General features: G+C 48.4%; 1 protein-coding gene across 7 annotated transcripts in view; it reads left to right on the forward strand.

Moving 5' to 3' along the window:
- The window catches only part of LOC109392574 (SWI/SNF-related matrix-associated actin-dependent regulator of chromatin subfamily E member 1-related-like), a 38,866-nt gene that overhangs the window by 15,988 nt on the left and 11,143 nt on the right, over positions 1-11,735 (forward strand). For 4 of the 7 annotated variants that reach the window (XM_019661139.1, XM_019661142.1, XM_019661143.1 and 1 more), the window contains exons 3-7: positions 4,490-4,548; positions 5,912-6,020; positions 9,599-9,802; positions 10,517-10,608; positions 11,401-11,530. In XM_019661139.1, the coding sequence (XP_019516684.1) occupies positions 4,490-4,548; positions 5,912-6,020; positions 9,599-9,802; positions 10,517-10,608; positions 11,401-11,530 (594 nt within the window). The remainder of the gene's footprint in view (positions 1-4,489; positions 4,549-5,911; positions 6,021-9,598; positions 9,803-10,516; positions 10,609-11,400; positions 11,531-11,735) is intronic. The other 3 variants (XM_019661140.1, XM_019661138.1, XM_019661141.1) reach the window with 3 other exon arrangements.

Consider the following 11,735-nt stretch of genomic DNA (forward strand, 5'->3'; position numbering starts at 1 on the left):
TTAGCTGCAAATTCAGCTTGTCCCAGAATACCAAGGCCAGATCCCAACCCCCCAACTTGTTCCCTCTTATTTCTTAGAGAAGGCCAGTGTTGTTGGATCCACCAGGAATGTTGCTGTCGTTGAGTGCCTATGGCCTGGGAGCAATTGGGGTACATTGAACCCAAAAATGTTGAGTCTCCTAGGCCATAGTTAAACGAGTAGTGGTAACCCCAAAATGAGCTAGGTTTGAGTATTCCATAGGGCTTCCCACAAGCATCCAGGATGCAAGCAACGTGGGGTACTTACAGACATATCTACCCACCAAGTAATGCCAATAATTTCTGAAATGGGGACCCATCTATGTTTTTCCTGTTTTATGGGCATCCAGCCATAGGACCATGGCTGGTGGTTTAGAGGACAAGCTATACTATGACAGATAGGGCAGGCTGCTACAAGCCTTTTCCCATCATACCCAGGTATTTTTCTTAATTTTTTTATCATCTCTTCCTATAGCTATACAATACTCATCTAAATGAGATCCATGTATAATTCTACCAGGGGAATTATCAGGGAGGTGTTCTTTTTTATTTATTTTTTTTTTAGCTGGGCCATCCCGCCACCTGTTGGCAGCTCAGCGGCTGCTCAGTTCGGGCTGACTCGAACCACTGTTGCTCAGAGCTCAAACTATGAGCGAGCTCTTAACCAACTGAGCCATTCAGCTGGCCCTCAGGGAGGTGTTCTTGATAATAGATACACCCAGAAAAAAATGTCCCAAAGGTCATATTAATAGCAGGAGAGGACCAACGCGTGGCTAACAAGGTGTTAGTTAGCTTCATTGCCATAACTGATCATGAGAACGTCATTGTCCAGGAGATGGGAAAGGAGGTTAGCAGGTCCCCAAGTTAAATTTTTCACATCCAGTAAGGGAGGGGCTCTGGGGAGACAGATATTGTTTCCATGAGGAGACCATAAGAAGGAGAATAACAATGAAAGAACCATTTGCTATATCTCAACAGGTGATGTAAGAATAAGGTTTGAGAGAAATTCAAAGAACAAATTTAACTGTCATTATTAGCAGTCAAGAAAAGAAAAAACTGATTAAATAAGTGTCCCTGGGTCCAGCATCAATTTGTAGGTATACAGGCCTTATCGGTGTCCTGGGCTATCTGCCTTTGATGCCAGCAGCTACTCGTCCTTGACTTGTTTATGCCCACTGTAGACGGAGGCGAGTGTCAGAGACAGGAATAGATGCCCGTTCACTCTTAGGTGCCTTTTTTAAATGAGAAATGTGAATCCATGAGTCAACTCCTTTAAGCTTGGTTGCACATGGATTAGTTAGTAACACCTGATAAGGTCCCTTCCAGCGAGGCTGGAGAGAATCTTTTATATGATGTCTTTTCCTTCCAGTAGACAAAATCTCCGGGTTGTAAGCCATGGCCTTTGAAGCCTTCGTCTCCTGGAAGCACACTGTGAAATCAATCAGTTACTAATTTATCGGTCCCTTTAGGCTGGTTAATAAGTTCTTGTCAATAATGTAAAATGTCTCCCTTTAGTAAGGTTGGCTCATATGCCCCTTCATCCAAATGCATAGGGCAACTGGTGACTAGTTCCTAAGGAGAAAGACTATCTTTACCAAAAGGAGTAGATCTCAGATTGAGTAGCATGACAGGGAGAGCCTTTGGCCAAGGGAGATTAAAAGCTTCTGAAATTTTGGCTCATTGAATTTTGATTGTACCGTTGGTACGTTCCACCAATCTAAAGGACTGGGGGTGATGAGCACAACAAAAATGCTGTAGAATCGGCCAAATGTTACAGATGGATCGCGTTACTTCCCCAGTGAAATGAGTTCCTCAGTCACTATGTAACTCAGCAGGAAAAAAATAGTCCTCAATTGAGGAATTCCTGCAAGGGAATGCCTCAACCCAGTGAGACAACATACAGACCATAAATAACATATGTTTGTATCCCCGAGATGGTGGCATTTGGATAAAATCCAATTGCCATATCTCAAATGGACCTAAAGGAAGTGGGAAGTGTCCTTGGGGTACCCATGGACTGGGTTTCCTGGGTTATATTTTGGACAGATAGGATGTCTGCCATACACTTAATGAGCTACAGTGGGAGAAGGTTTCCAGTAATATTGTTTGGTTCATAAAATCATCTTTTCAGGACCCCAGTGAATTAGCTCATGCGCATGTTGGGAGTATAGGCAGCTGAGCCCCTAGAGGTAAGATTGGTTTCTGATTGGGTCCAAGCCATATCTGTCTGCCGGAGTCAAAGTTTCCCCCTCTTGGTTGCCATATCCTCTTCCCTTCTCCTGTGGCTGTCCCTTGGACTATAAAAGAGAGTGTTTTGTTGATTTAATGGGAGGCAAGGAGCATGCTCAGGTCTGGATAATTTGCCTATTCAGTGCTGCCTGTTGAGCTGCAGCATCGGCTAAATGACTTCCTTTCGCTTCCATGGCGGTGGCTTTAGGATGTACTGGACTTTTGGTTTGTTTTTGTTTTTGTTTTTTTAGCTGAGCCATCCTGCCACCTGTTGGCAGCTCAGCGGCTGCTCAGCTCGGGTCGGGAGCCGAACCGCTGTTGCTCAGAGCTCACACTCTTGAGCAAGCTCTTAACCAACTGAGCTACTCGGCCGGCCCTAGAATGTCCTGGACTTTTGATAATCGCCAATTGTCTTGGTTGTTAGATGGCCTCTAATAATTCTACAACCTGTTTTCCATTCTTTATGGATTGTCCTGAGGAAGTTAAGAAGCCTCGATACTTCCACAGCATTCCAAAGTCATGAGCTACCCCAAAGGCACAGCGGCTATCCGTGTAAATGTTGGCTACTTAATCTTTGGCCAAGTGACAAGCTCAAGGTAGAGCAATTAGTTTGGCTTGCTGGGCAGATCTTATTTCAGATAAATAAGAACCTTCCATTATGTCCACCATGGAAGTTACTGCATATCCAGCTCGGCAATGTCCCTGTTCATCTTTCAAATAAGAGCCATCTGTAAACCAGATTAAGTCGGCATTATCAATAGGAGTTTCCTGTAAATCATTTCTAGGAACAAGAAGGTGGTCAGTAAGCAAAACACAATCGTGCGTGTCTTCATCCTGCAAAGAAGGTGATAAAGTTGCTGGGGTAAGACTGTTACGTCAAGTTAAAGAAATATTAGGTGAAGAAAGCAGGAATACTTTATAAGAAGCCAGTCAACTGACAGAAAAGCGTTGAGTGTGGTGAGAGTTCAGTAAGGATTCAACAGAATGAGGAGCATAAATAGCTAAAGGAGAGCCCATAACTACCTCTCCTGTTTGTTTGCATATTATGGCTGTAGCAGCAATTGCCCTCAGGCAAGGAGGGAGCCCTTTGCGACCAAGTCTAATTGCTGGCTATAATATCCTATAGGTTTACGATGGTCTCCATGTTTCTGAGTTAGAACCCCTAAAGCATTTCCTTTGTTTTCATGTATGCAAAGGAAGAAGGGAACCTTATAACTAGGGTGCCCCAGAGCGGGAGCTTTCGATAATTCTTCCTTTAGAGCTTCTTCAGCTTGTTTTCCTTCTGGGTTCCATCGAATTGGGTCAGGAAACTACGGAATCCCATATTGCTATTCTTGTCCCCTGACAAGATGGCAAACAAGCAGAGGGCCAATGGGTCCACAGGCATCTTCACTCTGGTCCATTGTGCTTATGGGTTTTCACCTAACCTTTGTTTTCAATCAAGCACCTGCAGATAAAAATAGTTGGAAAACCACTGCTCCAACATGTATTAGCAGCCACATGCAACCCACTAAACATAGTGGGGTCTCGGGTGGTTCTGAGGTAGCTGCAAGGTCTCTGGCCTCATCATGTCAGAGCTAAGCAAACTGGGCCCTGAGACCGCTGGCCAAGGGTCCCCTGGGAGCAGCTGTCATTCCGTCCTCAAATTTTTCTCCCTAACACTGCTGCCTGTCCGACTTTGCAGAGAACACGTCATCTTCCTTAATCCTCAGTCATGCTGGAGACCTGTGGCTGCCTCCTAATTTTCGTGGTTGTTTGCAGATTGTCATCTTATGAAAAGCTGGCATGTTACAAAGAAAGGCCGCTCCAACAGCTTGTTTTTTTAAACAAATAAGATGTGTTACTGCCTTATTTTTAAAATGGTAACTTTTTAACATTGACTATATAAACATATTATAATTATAATAAACAATTCTTAAAATATCACCTAGCATCTGCCATGCTAATGAAAAATGAACTGTTTTCATTTTTGTCTTCTTTCTAATCTTCATTCCATACCTGGCCAGGTGTTTATAAATCAGAGGCACCTGGTGTTTCCTTGGCTTATAGGGATTTTCAGACCTCCATTGAAACTGAGCAGCCAAAGTCAAGCCCTGACAGGAAGTATGGAGACCTCTCCAGATAAATGTTTCCATCCTCAGAAGGCTCTTCTGACCCTCGAATTAATTCCGCCACCCCCCTCGCAAAATAAGGCTGAGCCCTTTTCTGAGGCTTTTTTAAATGATGCCATTTGTTTCTGTCAGGAACAGGTACACCAGGAAGTGAATCAGAAAGCAAGTGCCTTGACTTCTTAGCAATTGATGTAAGTATTTGGGGGGCAAAAAAGACATTTTAAAATAACCACTCTCGTTTGGTGTGGCAGGCTGAAAAATGTTCCCTCCGGAAAGATACCTAGGTCCTACTCCCTGGGACCTTGAATATGACCTTATATGGCAAAGGGGGGGGGCGGGGTGACTACGGATCCTGAGATTATGCAGGGGGGGATTATGCAGTCGCAGTGTCCTTATAAGAAGGAAGCACATGTGTAACGATATATTTCTATAAAGTCAAAGTGAGGGTACAGAACTTTTTGTTGATAGGTGTGTACATGCAGTTTGGATGTTCTCTAATGTCTCGGCACAGCCTTGGTGGGGTTTTGGGGCCCTTTCTTGGAGGCCTTGGCAGTGCAGACCTCTCTCCCCTCCAAGTAGTCCCCTCCTGACGCAGTCCTCTCTCCAGCACCCCCTCTCTGCCCAGCCCTCCCTGTCCTCTCTCTCGAGCCAGGGCTCCTGTCTCCTTCATGGCCGCAGGCTTGTCTGCTCACTCGGGAGGGGGGGGGGAACGCAGAGCAAGTCTCAGAGGGTGTGGGGGTGTGGAAGGAACCACACAGCCACTTCATCCTGGTCAGGGCGCGTCTCCGAGCTGAAGGAGGGAGCTCCTCTCTGATAAGGCAGGCGATTCCTGAGCAGCAGTGTGTCCTGAGCCCGCGGTCACGTCCTGGCTGGCTCTCCGGAGGGACCTAAATCAAGTGTTTGTCCATCTCTTGTCAGAGCTTAGGGAGGTTTTACATCTCTGAACTAATGCATATAACGATATATGTTTTTTAATTAACTAGGTTTTTCATTTTAAAAATATATGTGCACAGTAAAAAAAAAAAAAAGCACAGTGTGCAAAAGCTCACAATGAGAGGAGGGCCCTGTTCTCAGGCCGGAGCACTGGTCCCTCGCACCCCAAAACCCGCCTCTGCCTCCCACCATGTCCCTCTGACCCATTCCTAGTGCAGCGTACAGAAATACTGCGTCGGTACACAAGCACCTATGGATCAGGGCATATGTATTTTGGCAAAAGGACACATCTTTGTCATTTAGTCATAAAGTTCATTTTGGTCTAGGGTCTCAAGGCAAGCTCTTTGAAACATAAGCAAAACCCAGGATCAGTTGTGGGCTTACTCAAATAACACTGATTCTCAAAAACTCCCTGGGGTTCCCTCCTTGCAACTGCCTAGCACTTTCTCTCCCACCTGTTGACAGCGGTCTTGGGATGATTTGAAATTCTCTGCAAGTGATGTCACAGGTGAGGAAGGGACCAGCATGGCCCGCCCGGCCCACAGAAGCCCTTTTCAGCGAGTTTTCTGTTCGGAGGAGGCACAGGCTCCCTCCCTGCTCTGAAACCCTTTCTGGCCACAGGGGGATGAGAACAAGGACCTGTACTGTCGGACCTGCAGGCAGTTCTTCAGTTCGCTGCATAACAAGAAGGAGCACCTGTTGGGGAAGCAGCACCTGCAGACCCTCACAGGTAACCACCGGCTCCGCTCTGTGCTGCCATGTGGCAAATGCGCACCTTGACTCCACTGCACCTGCCTGCCTGGGAGCTCAGCAACCCGCCACCCATAGATGCCTCGTTATTTAAATGTAATGCAGGTGGGAGTTTAGGAGGGGTGGTTCTTCCAAGGAACGGTAATGAGCCAGGCCCAGCTGCTCGGGCCCCCCCTGCCCCTGGAGGGGGCTCAGGTCCCCCTGAAGCTTTTGCTCACTTTGCTCCAGCACCCTGCCTCCTTAACTGTCCCCAGAGCTTGGTGGCAGTGCCCACCTCTGGGCACTCTCAGCCTGCAGTGCTCTGTGTCACTGTAGGACTCGCTCCCTCCCTTCACCCAGGTCTTGCTTAACTGTCGCTTCCCCTGGGAGGTCGCCCAGCTCACTCGGAACCATGGCATACCCCCTGCCCCCTGCCCACCTTCCCGTCTCTGCTTCATTTCTCTCCATCAGTCCATAATTTTCTATCTGCTTCTTTCATTTGCTCATTCATGTTGTTTGTTATCTCCCACCGGAATATAAGTCCCACATGTTTGGGTTTTGGGTTTTTTTGCCCGTTTTATTCACTGTAGTACCCCCAGGCCCAGAGCCATGCCTGGCACTCATAGTAGGCATTCAGTGAGCATGTGTTGAATGAATGAATGAATGAATGAATGATTCAACAATAACGCTGAGCACTTACTCCTTCCCAGGCCCTGAGCCAGGTGCTCGAGACAAAGAAAGAATGAGACAGAACTCTGTTCCCCCCAAAACCTGAAGTATACGTATTAATACAGCATCTTTGCATTAAAATGTCTTGCATTCAAATGAAACAGCGCCCACAGAACACAGAGGCCCTACAGTGGTTGCAACTACTTAACACCCCACTGTGCTCTGGGACTAGGAAAGGTCCTCTATGAATGGGAACAGCTATGTCAGGTGCTGGCCTAAGGGGTCACATCTTTTTTCTTTGTTCCACCTATTTTCAATGTTGGTAAAGCAGAAAAAGATCTGACTTAAGCCCTTACTGTGTGCCATGCTTGCTGAGTGTCCTGAGGCCAGTTACCTAACCTCTCTGTGCTTCCACCACCTCACCTGTAAAGAGAGGATGAAACCGCCTGCCTTGTAGGCTCCCCTGAGGATGGCATCAGTGCCTTTGCAGGCCTGGCACCGCCAGGACATCACCTCCCCCAGGAAGCCTTCCCTGATCGCAGACTTGGGAGGCGGTCTCTTGGGGTTCCTGAGGCTGCCTTTCCTTTGTAATTATCCTGTTATTGTCACCACCACCCTGCAGCACACACGCGTGTACGTGCACACAGACACACACAGAATGTACTCACATTTGATGAAGGCATGTACAGCTGTGTAGGAGGCACACGGTAGGTCTGGTGTTTGAAAGGATAGAAGCGGTGTGCCGTAACGTCTTGTTGATGGTGAATAATGGCAAATGGAGAGAAAAATGCATCTCATTACCTGCAATTAAGTCTGACGTGAGCTCCAATGCCTGGAGTTATGCCGGGCAAATAAGCCACTGGAGAGATTAAGGCTTATTTCAAAAATCTATAAAATTTTGTGCCGGGGACCGTGAAGCTGTGGATGTGTGTGGCTATGCACCAGGTAACTCTGAGGGCCTCTGCGGTTCCTTAAAAGAAAACAGGTGTAGACAGACCTCCCTTCATCCCTCTAAACCGCCTACCAATTTTACAGGGGCGGTGGGGCTCTTGAGAGCTTTTCCATTTCTGCTTTCATTGCTGCAGGAGTTCAGCTGGGGTCTCAAGTCTCTGAGGCCTGGTCCTGATTGGGGGGGGGTGGCCTTGCACCCTTCAGGGCTCAGGGCTCACTCAGCGGGGGATTCCCCAGGCAGGAGTGAGCGCAGGAGTCACCAGCCTCCACTGGCGAAGAACCTCAGGTGTCCCATCCCGGTCTCTGTGCTCCCGCTCAGCAAAGCCAGAGCATAGAGCCGATGAGGGAGCAAGGTCCCAGAGTTCCCTTGTAACAGTGTTGTTGAAATCTGATTCACGTGCCATAAAACTCACCCCCTGAAAGCGGGTTTTACTATATTCACAGATAGGTGCAACCGTGACTGCAGTTAAGCTTGGAACATTTTCATCACCCCAGGAAGAAACCCGGTACCCACAAGCAGTCTCCCCATTCCTAGGCACCCGCTAACGTGTGTTCTGTCTCCACGTGAGGTCCCAGCGTTTTAACACTTGCTGTCTCCTTTCCATGAGAGGCCACCAGGCGTGTCCACCATGGTGACATCTTAGGTGGGCTGTGCCCTGTCACTGTGAAGGGCCTGAGTTTGAATTCCTACTCCACCACTTAACTACCTTTAATACCTTCGGCAAACTCTCCACCCATCACCTAAGTTTCCTCAAGTGCAAACATGGGCATAACCATAGCACTGACCTCATAGTGCGGTCATAGGGAGTAAGTGACTTAATCGTGTGGCAGCCCCTAACCACGCCAGCACGTGCTGGGTTGGGTGTCCACTGCTGTTATTCTGAGCCTGGGGCTGTGGTGTGTCAGCAGCTGGGTCCCTCCCGCCTCCCCTTCCAGGAGTGGCAAGCCGGCCCGGTGGCTCCCAGGGCTCCCTGCTCTGCGATTCCGCGTCTCTCCCCTCAAGCAGGCCCCCTCTCGCAATGGCCTCCCCACCTCTGTGCACCAGTCTCACCCCTGCTTATCCTTCGAAACCCTGTCAGAAAGGTGGATAATAGTGAGTGTTGCTGAGCACATGAGCCCTGGTGCACTGCCGGTGGGAATGTCGAATGGCGCAGCCGCTGTGGAAAACAGCCTGGCAGTTCCTCAAGAGGTTAGCTGTAGAGATGCCCATGAGCCAGCCACTCCACTCCTAGGGGTGTCCCCAAGGGGACTGAAAATGTATGTTCACATAATAATAGCCCCAAAGTGGGAACACCCCAAACGCCCATCAACTGAAGGATAAACAGAATATGGTCCCTCCATTCGCTGGAATATTATTCAGCCATGAAAAGCAATGAAGTACTGATACATGCTACAACATACGTGAACCTTGAAAACATGGTAAGTTAAAAAAAAAGACAGTCACAAAGGACCACGTATTTTATGATTCCATGTGTAATGAAATGTCCAGAACAGGGAAATCTGTAGAGACAGAAAGCAGATTAGTGGTTGCCTAGGGCTGGCGGCGGGGATGGGGTGGGGGGCGCGATGGCTCAGGGGTACCAGGCTTCTTTTTAGAGGGGTGAATCTGTTCTAAGACTAACTGTAGTAATGGTTTCACATATCTGAACATACTAAAAACCATTGAATTGTACACTTTAAATGAGTGAATTGTATGGCATGTGAATTAGATCTCAATAAAGCTGTTAGGAAAAAAGAATACCCATCTCAGTCAAGGACCCCCTCTTCCAGGAAGCCTCCCCTGCTGCCCTCCATCCAGCCTTGGTCCCAGTGTTCTCTGCTTGTATGTCTGCCTGCCCCCCAGCTTGGACGGGCTTGCCCACATCTGATCAGGGGGCGAGGCCCGGAGGAGACACTCATTTTTGCTCCTGGAGCTGACCTTTCCCATGGGATTTCTTTGCTTTTTTTTTTTTAATGTAGGGGAATTTGAAAAAGATTCAGCCCAGTGCTTGAAGCATCCGAGACCTCTGGAGGAAGAGGCAGGTCAGAATTTGAACAAAGGGGACTCAGGGGAGGAAACCGAGTGTCCTGGTCTCCCACCACTCGGAGCTCTGATTCCCAAGAAGAACTTTGCTTCCCTTGACTTGTGTTTCTTGCAAGACTTTATCTTCAAACTTCTGAAAAGTGAGTGGTCAGGTTCTGCAACGGCCTGGTAACTAGGATTTTACGATGCTGGTCAGAACTACCTCCATCGTAGGTTATAATATTGAGCAGTACAAAGAAAGAAAGGGTGCCATCGAGGAGAGTAATGATAAATAAAAATAATAATCTGATGGGAAATCACCGACGGCCTCCAACAAACCAGGCTTAGGTCTAAGCAGTTTATACAGATTGCCTCTTTTACTTCTCATAAAAGTACTATAAGGTCAGGAATAGCATCACTTCCTCTTAAAGACGAGGGAAGTGCAGCACAGAGAGGTTAAGTCACCTGCCCATGGTTGCACAGCTGGTGAGTGGCCAAGCTAAGATTTAAACCCGGCCATTGACTCCAAGACTCGTGTTTTTCACAACTTCCCAACAATCTCAACGATGTAAAATTATGCATATGTAAATCCACACGAATATTTATGGTGGTTATCTCTAGGAGGCAAGAAGAGGAGATTTTGTGTTTTATTTCTTTCTGTGGCTGCCACATTTTTCTCAATGGAAAAGGACATTTCCTAGATGTCCTTTATATTAGCAGAGAATGAAATAAACTCTGTTAAAGTGGATTTTGAGAATGACAGCACATCGTGGGGTCCCAGCTGCTGCCTGCCTGAGGTTCAGTTCAAAGGGAAGGGGAGGTTTTTTGATGGAAAAGAACAGAAAATGATGGCTTTCTCCTGTCTTTCCTCCCAGTCAAGGAATTTGAGCTCAGAGAGCTGAGGAAGACTCTAGAAAGAGCTCAAGCAAAGCAGATGGCCCTGCAGAGGCAGCTGGCTGAGTTTCAGGTGAGGCCCTGGGAGGGAGGTGTCCACTGCTCAGCTCAGGGTCCCCACCTGTCCAGTGGTGTCAGAAAACAAGGGATGAAGAACACATGGTCCACTTAAGACAACATCTTTAGAGGAAGACAGCCCTGCCCACTTCCCAGGGATGGAGGAGGGTCTGAGGCCTGGCATGCAGCACCCTTTCCTGGTGAGCCAGAGCCCCCCACCCCCCACCCCAGGAGCCCAGCCCCTGCACACACAGTCCTCGCCCTGGCACTGCCCCACACTGTCCTTGGCCCAGGTCTGATTCTGCTGTGGGGGCTGCAGATGGGAGCCTGAGAAGGCCCAGCTGTGGATCTGGGCTTGCCTCCCCAAACCTCACTTCCCAGGCCTATAAAATGAGGCAGGGACACCTCCTTGCAGGAGGGTGAGGGAGACACTGAGCCTTGTGCAGGGCTCAGCTCAAAGCAGTAGGATTGTAACAAGCGAAGGCTGCTTCCTGGAGCAGGGAGGAGAGATGGGGGATGTTTGTGGATTCCTTGCAGGAGCAGCTGCCAGACCCTCTTTAAAGGTTGACTTGTGTGCTGACTTATTTACTTATTTACCTATTTAATCATTTACTTATTTACTTTGTACTTATTTACTTTATTTACTTATACGTATTTGCCCACTTATTTACTTTATCTTACATGTATTTATTCATTTACTTATTTTCTTATGCATATTTACTTATTTATTCACTTCATTCATTCATTCATTTGAATGTCTCATCCCGGGGGAGGGCTGGCGGCCCTGCACACCTTGGTTTCCTTGCAGAACCAGCAGCAGAGGCTGGAGGTGGAGCTGGCCGGCCTGAAGACCTCCGGGCTCGTCCTGGCCAAGGAGCTGGAGAACCTGAACATGGTGGGGATGCTGTCCCACTTCGGCCTGCGGGTCCTGGACACAGGTGAGCCCCCCGGGCCATTGCAGCCCCTCTCCCCGTGCCCACGCACGCTCCCTCCGTGTCCTCACTGGGCCCTACAGCCCAGGCCCCGGGAGATTCCTGTCGTTCACTCACTCATGCCTGCATTTCCTCATTTCTTCACTCAGCACATGTTCCCGCGTGGCCAGCGCCTCCAGGCTCTGAGCTGGTGCTGGGGTGGGGGGGGGGG

This window comes from Hipposideros armiger, unplaced genomic scaffold, assembly GCF_001890085.2.
Source record: "Hipposideros armiger isolate ML-2016 unplaced genomic scaffold, ASM189008v1 scaffold_337, whole genome shotgun sequence".
In the NCBI taxonomy this organism is placed as follows: domain Eukaryota; kingdom Metazoa; phylum Chordata; class Mammalia; order Chiroptera; family Hipposideridae; genus Hipposideros; species Hipposideros armiger.